At 45.8% G+C, this 14,211-nt stretch overlaps 1 protein-coding gene across 3 annotated transcripts in view; it reads left to right on the top strand.

The window, feature by feature from the left end:
• Nucleotides 1–14,211, top strand: part of PIK3C2G (phosphatidylinositol-4-phosphate 3-kinase catalytic subunit type 2 gamma) — a 168,250-nt gene that overhangs the window by 133,341 nt on the left and 20,698 nt on the right. For all 3 annotated transcript variants that reach the window (XM_040345483.1, XM_040345484.1, XM_040345482.1), the window contains exons 24-27: nt 4,971–5,140; nt 10,596–10,752; nt 11,582–11,691; nt 13,217–13,388. In XM_040345483.1, the coding sequence (XP_040201417.1) occupies nt 4,971–5,140; nt 10,596–10,752; nt 11,582–11,691; nt 13,217–13,388 (609 nt within the window). The remainder of the gene's footprint in view (nt 1–4,970; nt 5,141–10,595; nt 10,753–11,581; nt 11,692–13,216; nt 13,389–14,211) is intronic.

Here is a 14,211-nt window from a genome sequence, read left to right as displayed (position 1 = left end):
CCGTTGTGCTCTGGGAACACTCGGCTCCCAGAGCACAGCGGGAGCCAATCAGCAGGCGCAGCACAACTCGCGCATGCGCCGTAGGGAACCGGGTAGTGAAGCCGGAACGCTTCACTTCCTGGTTCCCTCACTGGGGGGGGGGGGCAGCAGAGTGACGAGCGATTGCTCTTCCTCTGCTGCGGACGTCGCTGGACTCCAGGACAGGTAAGTGTCCTAATATTAAAAGTCAGCAGCTGCAGTATTTGTAGCTGCTGGCTTTTAATTTTTTTTTTTTCATGGCACATCCGCTTTAACTTACACATTAGCCGTTTGTGGGGAACTGTCAAGCGTTTTTGCAAAATCCAAGTATTCTAATTCCATAGCCACTCCTTTGTCTAAGTTTTCGCTTGTTGTTGATCAGTCGTTTAGTCATGTCCGACTCTTTGTGACCTCATGGACCATTGTGCGATAGGATTTTCTGTCCTCCACTGCCTCCTGGAGCTTACTTATTTTCATGTTGCTATCTATCCATCTTGTTTTCTGTCGTCCTCTTCTCCTTTTTCCTTCCATGTTTCCCAGCATCATGCCCCGTACACACCATCACTTTATGTGATGAAAAAAAACGACATTTTCTGTGAAGTAAAAAATGACGTTTTTGAAACATCAATTTTCAAAGACGAAGTTGCCTACACACCATCGTTTTTCTCACAATGTTCTAGCAAAGCGAGGTTACGTTCTCACCACTTTTTCCATTGAAGCTTGCTTCATAAGTAGCTTCTGGGCATGCGCGGGTGAAAAAACGTTGTTTTAAACGACGTTTTTTGCTACACACGGTCAATTTCTGTGAAGTAAAAAATTACGTTTTGAAAAACGACACATAAAATTGAAGCATGCTTCAATTTTTTTTGGTCGTTTTTTACAAGACATAAAATGACGTTTTCCCCCACACACGGTCAATTAAAGTGACGTTTTTAAAAACGTCGTTTTTTTTCATCACATAAAGTGATGGTGTGTGCGGGGCATCAGAGTCTTTTCCAATGAGTCCTCTTTTCGCATTAGGTGGCCAAATTTTTTTAGGATCTGGCCTTCCAGTGAATATTCAGGGTTGATTTCCTTCAGGATGGACTGGTTTGATCTTGCCGTCCAAGGAACTTTCAAGAGTCTTCTCCAACACCATAGTTCAAAAGCATACATTCTTAGGCCCCATACACACGAGAGGATTTATCCGCAGATACGGTCCAGCGGACCGTTTCCACGGATAAATCCTCTCAAAGATATCCGCTGATTTCGATGGGATGGAGTGTACACACCATCCCATTGAAATCCGCGCGGAAATCCTCTGCCGATGACGTGTCGCGCCGTCGCCGCGATTATGACGCGGCGACGGGCGCGACGCTGTCATATAAGGAATTCCACGCATGCGTCAAATCATTACGACGCGTGCGGGGAATCCCTTTGGACGAATGGATCCGGTAAGTCTGTACAGACGAGCGGATCCATCCGTTGGAATGGATTCCAGCAGATGGATATGTTGTGCAGCACAACAAATATTCGATCTGCTGGAATCCATCCCAGAGGAGATTTCTCCACGGAAACAGATCCGCTGGCGTGTACACACCATAGAATCTATCCGCAGAAACCCATTTGCTGGGATTTATCTGCGGATGGATTCTATCGTGTGTACGGGGCCTTAGGCGTTCAGCCTTCCTTATGGTCCAACTTTCACAACTATAGGTCACTACTGGGAATACCATAGCTTTGACTATACGGCACTTTGTCTGTAGGGTGACGTCTCTGCCTTTTATAGGTTTGCCATTGCTTTCCTCCTAAGTAGCAAGCGTCTCTTAATTTCATGGCTACAGTAACCTTCTGCCTTAATCTTGGAGCCTAGGAAGATAGAAACTGTCACGTTTCCATTTCTTTTCCTTCTATTTGCCAAGAAGTGATGGGACCCGTTGCTATGATCTTAGTTTTCAATTTCAGGACAGCTTTTGAGCTCCCTTCTTTCACCTTCATTAAGAGACTCTTTAGTTCTTTGCTTTCTTGGCATTTTTCTTACTTCTTCAGAAAAAGAATGTGTACATGACTGACTGAAAATACAACTAGTACGCAGGATCTGCTGGCAGAAGCTGGCAGCATAGTCCTGAGCAGGGACATTTGAAGAAATTTGGGGGGCCCAAATCCCAGCCCCCCCCCCCCCCGCACGCACGCAAAGCCTACAGGAACCACAGCATAGCGATACAGTTTAAGTTCATTCGTACATTATATAAATACAATTTTTTACAGTGCAAATACTGCTGCTGCATATAATGTGTATAAAATTTGAACATTTTCAACAATTGAACATTTGCAAAAAACACCACTGTACCATCAAATCAATTAATATACATAAAAAAAGTGCACAATAACTAAATCCAACATACTTATTACTCCCCCCTCCCCCTCCCACCCCACATCAGGTGGTGTCCCCATCAGAGTCCCCCCACATCAGGTGGTGTCCCCATTAGATTCCCCCCCACAGCAGGTGTCCCCATTAGATTCCCCCCCACAGCAGGTGTCCCCATCAGAGTCCCCCCCCAACAGCAGGTGCCCCATCAGAGTTCCCCGCACAGCAGGTGCCCCCATCAGAGTCCCCCCCACAGCAAGTGGTGTCCCCATCATAGTCGTCCCCCCACAGCAAGTGGTGTCCCCATCAGAGTCCCCCCCACAGCAGGTGTCCCCAGCAGAGTTGGGGATGAGTGGCTGTGCTGGTGGGGGGTGGAATGGGTGTAAGTGGTGGGGGGATGAGTGTCAGTGGTGGGGGGTAGGGATGAGTGTCAGTGGTGGGGGGTAGGAATGAGTGTCAGTGGTGGGGGGGTAGGAATGAGTGTCAGTGGTGGGGGGGGTAGGAATGAGTGTCAGTGGTGGGGGGGGTAGGAATGAGTGTCAGTGGTGGGGGGGTAGGAATGAGTGTCAGTGGTGGGGGGTAGGAATGAGTGTCAGTGGTGGGGGGGTAGGAATGAGTGTCAGTGGTGGGGGGGGTAGGGATGAGTGTCAGTGGTGGGGGGTAGGGATGAGTGTCAGTGGTGGGGGGGTAGGAATGAGTGTCAGTGGTGGGGGTAGGAATGAGTGTCAGTGGTGGGGGGTAGGAATGAGTGTCAGTGGTGGGGAGGTAGGAATGAGTGTCAGTGGTGGGGGGTAGGAATGAGTGTCAGTGGTTGGGGGGTAGGAATGAGTGTCAGTGGTGGGGGGTAGGAATGAGTGGCTGTGCTGGTGGGGGGTGGGATGAGTGTCAGTGCTGGGGGGGACTGACTGGATGGAATCAGCAGTGGTGGTGGTGGGGACTGACTGGGTACATTGGCAGCGCTGGGTGCCAGAATCAGAGACACTTACTTTCTGTCAGTGTCCTCTTGGTTTCCCCTGCATGGCTCCATGTCTCGCTCGGCTCCCTCTGCTCCATGTGTCTCTGCAGCTCCTCCCCCACGACCTTCTCTCACTTGGTGTCAGCAGTGTCTGCCCCGCCTCCCTACATTCTCTCTGTCCCTGGATAGGCGAGGGAGGGGCAGTCCACAGTCTCAGGCTGCCTCTGCCTTCTCTCTCTCCCCCCTCAGCAAACGAAAGCCCCCATCCCTGCAGCGGAACGAACGGGCTCCTGCTTGGGGGCCCCAGGCCAGCTCGGGGCCCCAAGCAGTTGCTTGTTATGCCTGTCTTGTTCTGACGGGCCTGGTCCTGAGTAAAAAGTGCCCTGTATACATATAACATTTGAGCAAGTTTTACATGCATTTAAGTGTACAACATTAATAAAGTCTTTTGGTTGCTACCTAGCATCCTCCTTTGCTAGAATGCTGGTAACTTTGCCACCTAACATCCTCAGTTGCTTCAGACACAGAAAGCAACATCCTCCGTGTCTAGGATGCAGATAGCTATTGCCCCTTAGCATCCTCCGTTGCTTGGGTGCAAGTTGATCTTGTACTCCAATAGATTCATTTGTGCTGTACGGTGTACACATGTAAATGTTAGCACAAACAATAAAAATATGACCCATACGCAGGACTTCAGACGCTTACATATCTGAATGCAGCACAAGTTTTCTGGTCTTTACGCAAGTGTGTGCATGAGTCCATAGGAAACGATACACCTGGCTTCAGATATGTTAAAAAAAATACTGATGGAAATGTCACACCTTTTGCCATGTGCGTAAGCCTCTAAGCTGAAGGTTCAATTGGAATTTATTCTTTCCCCATAGCTGATCTCCTCCTTGCCACTTTATGCACTTTCTCCACTTCTCTGATATTTCTTTCTTGTGAGCTGGCGTTCAAAACTGAACTGCATATTCCAGATGAATGGTCTTACTAATGCTTTGTACTAGAGCGGATCATGTTTCTCTTTTCAGAATCTATACTTTTTCTATAATACAAGAAAATATCTTGCTCGTTTTAATTGCCAGTTCACACTAGAACACGGTGCGGGAAAGGCGTGTTCTGTGCACATTTCCCGCAGGTAAACATGCTGCCCGTGTGATTTGCGTATGAGCACCAATATAATGTTAATGGCACCCCTGACACAGATCACAAACGCAGTGCGTATGTGAGCACCAAATCACATGGTTCCTCATTTCCATGCGGTTTGGAGCAATGTGTTTGGAAAAAGTAGCTTTTACGCTACTTTTTCCATGGTCCAGTGCACTTTGCAACCCATTCAAGTGAATGGGCTGTCAAAACACACCGTGCGGTAATCACATGGGAACATGAACATTCTCGTGCAATCCGACTGTGAACATGCCCCAAAAGCTACTGATTGGTGCTAAGTGCAGAGTGCTGAGTTTATGCTCTACCAGAAAACCCAGACCCTTCTCCATCATTTACTCTCCCAGATGTATGATATTTGTATATAATTTTCCTATAAATGTGCATATTTCATAAAATCTATACACATTTCTAATATGTATAATACATGACTCATCTACAAAGATCATGTGTGTAATGTCTCATTTCTTGTGATGTGTTCCTTAGGCCGCAGATAATTTCCTGTATTCCTGTGCCGGCTGGTGTGTCGCCACCTTCATCCTGGGGATCTGTGACCGCCACAATGACAACATAATGCTGACAGGCACGGGTCACATGTTCCACATTGATTTTGGGAAGATTTTGGGCAATGCACAGATGTTTGGGAAGGTAAAAAGGTGGGTGGAGCTCCTGTACAATTTAATGCGTGAGAGGAGTCCATGACTGGCGCAGTCAATTATACAAATCTTACAATGACTCAATGTGCAATTAGGAAAAGATGCTCACTGCTGGCCACATTGTATAACGGAGACTTTGTTGGCGTGGCTGCCCTCTGGCCAAACAGATGTACAATATATACAACACACTGATGGAAGATACAACGTTGTTCCCTTTAAATACATAAAATGTGTTTTTGTGATTAGGAGCAGTGCTTTCAGACATTGCACTGCCACTTGGCCTCCATGGTGGGTCGCCATATACTGGATAATGTCCAGAACATTCTGCAGTTTTTTTTCACTTTCCAGAAATGTCTCTGCTAGTTTTTGGATGACATGTTATTATCATCACATCATGGGAAGGTTGTCAGTGGTGGAGGGGGACTTCCTGTGGGACTGAGATGTGTTTTAATTTATTTTCCCATAAAAGGGGATAATGAGTTGCTTAGTGACACATTGTGTGGGGACGTCACACACACATGCCAATCTGCTACAGATCTTCTGCACACCACCCGCTGAGGAAGGAGATATGTGGGGTCAGGAAGTGTAAACTTTCCCAGGACTGAAGATTCATGAGAGGAGTTCTCTTTCAGTCTTTTCCTGTGTGTGTCATAAGACCCAGCATCCATTGCTGGTGGAGGACAGATATTTTCAGCTTGAGATCAGGTTACACTTTGCTTGTATTACTCTTCAAGAGGCAGTATGGAGGTGTGTTAGACACCCCATGACCCAAAATCATTTCTAACCATGTTCAATTCAGAAGGCAGTCCTGTAAGTCACAGTTCCTTTAACACCACACACCAACTTGCCTTTACATACAATGCTGTTCGAATCAGCAGTTGCGCAAGCCACAGATGATTTGATTTTCTTTCCTTCCACCACGTATGGAAAGCAAGAAAATCGTCCGATTCACCCATTAATCCCTTCTGCAGCACTATTGTAATCTTCCGGCAGGGAGCCTTCCTGGCCAGCAGAATACAATGATCACTACTAGCGGCTATAGCCAGCAGCAGTAATCACATGTAAAAAATTGGACAGGCTGGTTGTACCCAAGTCAATCGATGAATTTACTTAAGTACAACTAACCTGCCCATAGATAGATTGAGCCTCAGCCAGTGGTGGCTAAACCACCCAAGATTCAATGCATCTATGGTTGGCTTTACTCTCCTCCACAGTGAATAATGTGAAATGTTTATGTTTTACAGCTCACAGCCATAGCAAAAATTAAACAGCGTGTTGCTAATGCTAGTTTATGGTGCCTTGACTCAACCGCGTGCAATCCATGCAATTACAGTGGGATGGTGCAGCATTTACAGGGTTAAATCGGGCAGTGAGGGGGCAACATAACCCCTCTTTGCCTTCTGTCAAATGCCCTCTGAAGAGCATTGAATCATGCTTCAGAGGACAGAGCATGTGTAAACGAGCCCTAATTGTGGATGAAGCAGAGAAGAATATGTATCTAGAGATTTCTTCTCTAATTTTCCCGATGTCACCAGAATAGGAATAAAGAGGACATTTTTTAATGGGCACAACTGTTCTGGTGACAACTGTCTATGGTAGAGTTCTTCTCACTTCCTGTTTTGCATCTGGCACCAGAGATAAAGGGAAAATTTCCTGACAGGGCACAGAAATTGAAAAAGAACACTGCCAGGTAGGTGTCTTATCTGTTCTGCATTCCACCTAAAGCAAAAAAAAAAAAAAAGGTTTGATTGTACAGTAGCTGTAAATGTTGATTCTGCCCATTTCATCGTAAGGTTATCTCATCATAATAACCTGTCTCCACCTTCATATTCTTCACGTTGCAGTACTTTTATCGGCTCTCTTCCCTGATAGATGGGCATGTTTTTTTCTGACCTCTCAGTGTTGAAGTGGTAGAGATGTCCCCGGGGTCACTCGGGGTTCCCGGCTTATTATGGTTGCTGTCACTTTTCATCAGCCGGTGAGGAAAACGTCTATTAGATGTTTAATTGGTGGACGTCAGGTGTGATTAGTGTCAGGCAGAGAGATGGAGATAATGACACGGGGGAGCCATTAGGCCTTGTTCCTAGCCGCTGCACCATATGTAGGTCAGAGAACAAGCTGTGCCTTCATCTCAGCGGCCGAGATACGACTTTCATAATTCAAATGACTGGACACAGTGGTTTATAGTGGAGCTCAATCCTGGGATATGGGATAACAGGGAATGTCCCAACACACAACACAACTTATTTTGTTGTAATCTGTGTGGTAATGGGGATTTTAATTATTAATGTCATCATCCTCAAAGTTATCAGCACTGACATGCTGTCAACGGAATTACATCCATAGCGAAAAATTCTTACATACAGTTTTGAATATTGCCACTTTGATAATTTTGAGTTGGGTGGTTTAATATTGATACAGAAGGGTAATTAAACAAAAGATTATAAATGAAACTCCTCAGGACAAAAATATGGGACCTACCATTGCTCTGGACCTGTCATCCTCATATTCTTCCACTAGTCAGTAGGTCTCTGGCCCAGAGCAAGGATGCACATATCACTTATTCAGCAAATCATCTGTGTACCTTCATGAAATGAGGATGAGCTCTGGACCAAATGAACATTATTGGCCTGAGCTCCTGTTCTGCCCCCTCAGGCTAAAATATTTTTATACGCTCTTTCTTACTCTTAGGCCCGGTACACACGAGCAAACATGTACGGTGAAACCGGTCCGTCGGACCGTTTTCACCGTACATGCCTGCCAGAGGGCTTCTGTACGATGGTTGTACTAACCATCGTACAGAAGTCCACGCGTAAACAATACGCGGGGCGTGTCCGAGTCGTCGCCGCGGCGATGACGCGGAGACGTGGGCGGGCCTGCCATTTAAAGGCTTCCACGCATGCGTCGAAGTCATTCGACGCATGCGAGGGACGGCGGGCGCTCGGACATGTACGGTAGGTCTGTACTGACGACCGTACATGTCCGAGCGGGCAGGATTCCAGCGGACGGTTTTAAAACACGTCCAGGAATATTTGTCCGCTGGGAAAAGGCCCGGCGGGCAAATGTTTGCTGGAATTCGGCCCGCTCGCGCCCACACACGACCGAACATGTATGCTGAAACTGGCCCGCGGACCAGTTTCAGCATACATGTTTGGTCGTGTGTACGGGGCCTTAGCCTCATTCTAAAGCAAATACATTATTCAATTTCCTTTGGGTTTACCTTCAACTATGTAGTGCAAGGGGCTACTTGATTGTATACTAATTGAAAGTGTTTAGGTTTGAACTCATAATATATGGTTTTGGTAAATCTAAAGGAAAATTTACAAGAAAATTGTTTAATGTATGGCCATGCTAAGTACCACTGATTGGTCTTGTTGCTTATAAATTATGTAACATGAAGATAGAAGGCCTTCGCTATTGTTGCCCAAAACATGCCCATGTTCCATCCATTGTCAGTTTGGCCACACAGTACAGAAATTGGCAAAAACCCGAAACTTGACTCTGAACACCTTTTGAAGATGTAACGCTTACCCCTAATGTAGGTCATCAGACACTATAGCTAGTTACTGTGTTCTTCATCTATAGCAGCCCCTTTCCCATAAGGCAAGCCGGCCTACCAGTACTTGAATGCCCCCAGGACTTATACACATAGCTATAGTGCCTGGTTACCATGCCAGGGCATGTGCAAACTGAGCAAAGCAAAGAGGTACTTGCAGTTGGCGGAGAGGCAAGGTTCACAATAGTCAGGGTCAATGTCCGAAGTCAGAAGGCAGGCATATTTCAGAGAACAGTCGATATTCGATCCAAGGTCATCAACAACGGAATCCAATCTAGCAGAGCAGGGCAGACAAACAGGGAGCTTGATCAGGTATTACACGTTATCACAAGCATGAGACTGCAGGCTTGCCTGGCTTAAAGTGGTTGTAAAGCCTAAATATTTTTTTACCTTAATGCATTCCTTGCATTAAGGAAAAAAAATGTCATTCTGTGCTGAATCATGATTACTGATCACTGTGACAGCCAATCACACTGCTCATAGGATTCGGGAAACCCACCTCCCTACGTTAAGGCCCTCTTAAAGGGCTGCTTCACAGCAGTGGCAAAAGGTTAATGAACTTCATTTTAAAAGTTATTAACTATGTGTTTGTGTATTATTAAGGCAACTTTTACACTGAGGCACTTTACAGGCATTTTCGCGTTAAAAATAGCGCATGCAAAGCGCCTGAAAGCGCCTCTCCTGTCACTCCAGTGTGAAAGCCTGAGTACTTTCACACTGGAGCGGTGCGCTTGCGGGACAGTAAAAAAAGCCCTGCAAGCAGCATCTTTGGGGCGCTCCTAAAGTGCCCCTGCCCTTTGAAATCAATGGGCAGTGCCTGCAAAGCACTTTGGCAGCGGCGCTACACAGGCAGTATTAACCCCTTCAGTGGGGGTAAAAGAGCCCCGCTATTGGTCAAAAGCGCTGCTAAAACGACTGTATAGCGGCGCTTTACCACCGCCGCCTCCCCCACCGCCTCAGTGTGTACATGCCCTATAAGACTTTTAACACAGTGTTACCACAGTTTTTTGTGGCAATATTCCTTGCCTTGGGAGTATCTGGTTGCACCCTTTTTGTATCTTGTTCAGAGGGAGGAAGGGAGTCCACACACTTTGCCCTCACATTAATGGCCACTCAGGCTACATGCCTAGATAAGGGTCCAGTTTAAGTATTAAGGAGAACCCTCAACTCCCTCCCCCCTTTCTTTAATTTTTTTTTACTTTGTGGAATAAAATTTTTGTGTCATATTGGTGACAACATATTGCTGGATTAAAAGGCAGACCTTAATTGGTTTATAATTTTACAATGTAAATAAACCCACTACTGCAGGCATGATTAAATGTGCATAATTACTGCTATGCACTGGTTAAATCTCCATGTTGCGTGAATTTTATGAGCTAAATGCAGTGCACTCAAATGTCATACATATTTGGTTATATAATCTGTGATGTTCTGGACACATTTTATATTTTTATGAAAAGCAGTCCTATTCCTAGCTGTATAGAGAGAGAGCAGTCATCACTAAAGCATTCTGGGAAGTGAGTACATAAATTCTCTTTACTCAGGCAGCTATTGCTGGCCTTTACCTGAAAATACTATTTCCCCTGCTGTGCCTAAATGTAATAATTCAAGCTACTTACCTGCAACAGGCATGCTGGGGATGCTGTAGAGGTCAGCAGCTCTGATATAAGGGTGCCCTCTGTTTCCAGTGAGCTGGTTGACTGTGTGCTGGACACCAGGTGGTGTCCTGGGCTGTTCGATCTTCTTAGGTCACTGCACCTTGCAACATCTAATAACCCTAAACGGATATAGAAAATGGTATACTGTGCAAACCCCAGCTTGGTATTCTGGTTGCTTCCTTAGAGCTAAGTTGTGAGATTTATTCTGTGTGATGCAGTTTTTTTGGCTTATGCTTTGCAGAGACCGGGCACCGTTCATCTTCACCAGTGAAATGGAAAACTTCATCACAGAGGGGGGGAAGAGCTCGCAGCGCGCTCAGGAGTTTGTGGATCTCTGCTGCTGTGCATACAATATCATCCGAAGACACAGCGCCTTACTGATCACTACCCTGGAGCTGGTGAGCCATCTGCACAAACTGCAATGTATTCTGAAATACGAATTGTCAGTTAACACACCTCCTTTTTGGGCTTAGCCCACACTTGAAGGTATTCCTAGACTGATATGTAGCACTCCCTCCTTCGACTCTGTCTGACTGTATCTTGGGATAGGGTGAATGTGTACATCTGTGCGGTCAGACAGTCGGCCTCCAGTCAGCTCAGACATAGCTCATCCTTCCCCTGCTACTGCTAGATTTTGTAACTTGTGTTTAGGCCTCTTTCACACTGAGGCGCTTCTAAACTGCCAGTAAAAACACTTTAGCGCTTTTGAAGAGCTTTTCAGGCGCTTTTGAAGAGTTTTCCATTCATTTCAAGGAGAGTGGAGTTTTTTCACCGCCATGCCAGCACACTGACGTGGCGGCGACGTGCGCGAACCCGGAAGTTCAATGCTTCCACGCATGCGTCGAATCACTTCGACGTCATGCGCGGGTTCTCGGGCCAGCGGACATATCCGATGAGTCATACTGACCATTAGACATGTCCGGCGCACATGGTTCCAGCCGACATGTTTCTTAGCATGCTAAGAAACATTTGTCCGCTGGAAACCTGTCCGCTCGGCCGGAAAATTGTCCGATCGGCCCTACACACGACCGAACATGTCCACGGAAACTGGTCCGCCGGACCGGTTTCAGCGGACATGTTCGGTCGTGTGTACGAGGCCTTAGAGGACAGACATAACCCTACTGACTTCCTCCTGCTGCTACTTTGGTCTGTCTATAGAAAACCAAGCCCCCCCCCCCCAAGCAGAAAGTGCTGCTAATGACTTCCTGTCCTTCTGTTTACCCATAGATGCTGCAGGCTGGTCTTGACGAATTATCTGGCATTCATGATCTGAAGTATGTCCATGACAACCTACGTCCATATGACTCTGATCTACAAGCAACAAATTATTTTACAAGGTAAGGACATCATGGATCTCCTTCATTCATACATACAAAATAAAGACCTCTCAATGGTTGCTAACAAGTTATGACCCAGGCATTTTTGTGAGTGAAAGAACAAAAGATCCAGGTATGTGGCGATGGGACCCTGGTCCAGGTACATGATGTTGGGACTCGGGATCCAGGTATGTGTTTATAGGATCTAGGAATGTAGTGATGAGTCCTAAGATCTATTTATGTGACGATGGAACCTGGGATCCAAGTATTTGGTGATGAGACTCGGGATCCATGTATGTGAATAGGGTTCAGGTATGTGGTGATGGGGCTTGGAATACATGTATGTGATGATGGGACCCAAAATCCGGGTATGTGGTGAATGGATCCAGGTGATGGGTCCTGAAATTTAGGTGTGTGGTAATGGGGTTCAGATATGTGGTGATGGGACCTGGGGTGCCAGTATGTGATGATGGGATCTAGGTATCTGGTGATGGTATAATGGGATCCAGGTATGCAGTGATGGGACCCGGGATCCAGGATTGTAGTGATGGGGCCTGAGATATAATGGGATCCAGTTATGTGATGATGGGACCCAGGATCCAAATATGTGGTGATGGGACCGGAGATCCTGATATGTGGTCATGGGTCCTAGGATCCGGGTAGGTGGTGATGAGACCTGTGATCCAGGTATATGGTGATGGGATCTGGGATCCAGGTATGTGGTGATGGGGTTCAGGTATGTGGTGATTGAGCCTGGGATATCAGTATCTTTTTTGGGGGGGATATTAGTATCTAATGATGTGATCCAGATAAGTGGTGATGGGATTATGAGGTACAGTTATGTAGTGATGGTACCTGAGATCCAGGTAGGTGGTGATGAGACCTGGGATCCAGGTATCTGGTGATGGGATCCAGGTATGTGGTGATGGTACTTGGGATCCAGTTATGCCGTGATGAGACCTGGTATCCAGGTATGTGGTTATGAGACCTGGGATCAAGGTATGTGGTTATAAAACCTTGGATCCAGGTATGTGCTCTGGGATACCAGTATGTGATGTTAGAATCTAGGTATGTGATACTGGAACTTGGGATCGAGGTATGTGGTGATGAGATTCGGGTATGGAGTGATGAAATTCGAGATCCAGGCATGTGGTGATGGAATCCAGGATACAGGTTATTGAATTATTCTAGATTTTTATTAACACATTTTCATCATTCCTAATGTCTTCAGAAATAAAACTATTAACAGCTGATAGCTTTCCTTCGTATTTATTGTAAGTGAAATGTGATTCATTTTCCACAAGGTCCAACCATTGTGAAAAAAATGCATTTAGCACTGCTAAAGCCTTAATCCAGATCCAATTAAAAATCATCTTTTGTTAGTCTGCCAGTCCTTGATTGGTTTGCAGGAGTTGCAGCTAATGACAGTAATCGCTGATAATCTATAGGCTGATAATCTATAGGCTGACGATGATACATAGCTCTAACTTATAAATTATTATTAAAAGATTCCTGTAATTGTGAAATATTTTCTCTGTTCCTCCAGCAAGATTACAGAGAGTCTGCAGTGTGTTTCTGTGAAGTTAAATTTCTTGATCCATGCATTCGCAAACATGACCCCAGGGGACGCGGCAAAACTAGCTGGACAGTCAACCCCATCCCTGTCGAAATTTGTCCGGAAAACGGCAGCGAAGGGCTTAAAGAAGATCTATAAAATGGTGAGAACTTCATGTGATCCTCTAAACCCCCCCCCCCCCCAGGAACATGAGATCATATCAGGGGACCAAGGCTTACAAATGATCACCAAAATTCTGGAACAGTTCTGACCTATGCGCTTTCAGAGACTACTGTAGTTCACCTGAACTTATTGTGGGATCTTATTTGCATCCCAAATAATTTTCCTGGCAGTTGTGGTTGAAATTTTAGTTGGCTGTTATCAGGCCAAAATCACCAGGGTATGTAAACTTTTGATCAGGGTCATTTGGGTAGTTTCTGTTGTTATTATTATTTAGTAATATTGAGTAAACATGGTTGACTTATAATAAATGGCTTCAGCCCAACACTAACCAAAGAAAAGTTTTTGTGTTATCATTCATAGTCTCTAAAAAATGGCCAAGAAATCATAAATTCTGCCAGGGTATGTAAACATATGAGCAAAACTGTAAAGCCTCGTACACACGACCAGTTTTCCTGCCAGGAAAACTGCCAGGAGAGCTTTTGGCTGGGAAAACCGGCCGTGTGTATGCTTCCTCGCAGTTTTCCCGACAAGAAAACTGCCAGGAATCCCGGCAGGAAAATAGAGAACCTGCTCTCTATTTTCCCGCCGGGATTCGCAGCGGTTTTAAACGCGGCAGTTTTCCTATGGGGAAACACTGCGAGGGAGCATACACACGGCTGGGATTCCCGGCCAAAGCTATCTCTGCAGTTTTCCCGATGGGAAACCCGACCGTGTGTACACGGGGAAACTTACCGAGCATTTTGGGATGTTGGCAAGACATTGTGTTTTGACCATATGACCAAGCTCTAAAGCGATAAATGTAC

The sequence above is a fragment of the Rana temporaria genome, chromosome 3 (assembly GCF_905171775.1).
Source record: "Rana temporaria chromosome 3, aRanTem1.1, whole genome shotgun sequence".
Lineage (NCBI taxonomy): Eukaryota > Metazoa > Chordata > Amphibia > Anura > Ranidae > Rana > Rana temporaria.
This window is presented reverse-complemented; position numbering and strand designations above follow the sequence as displayed.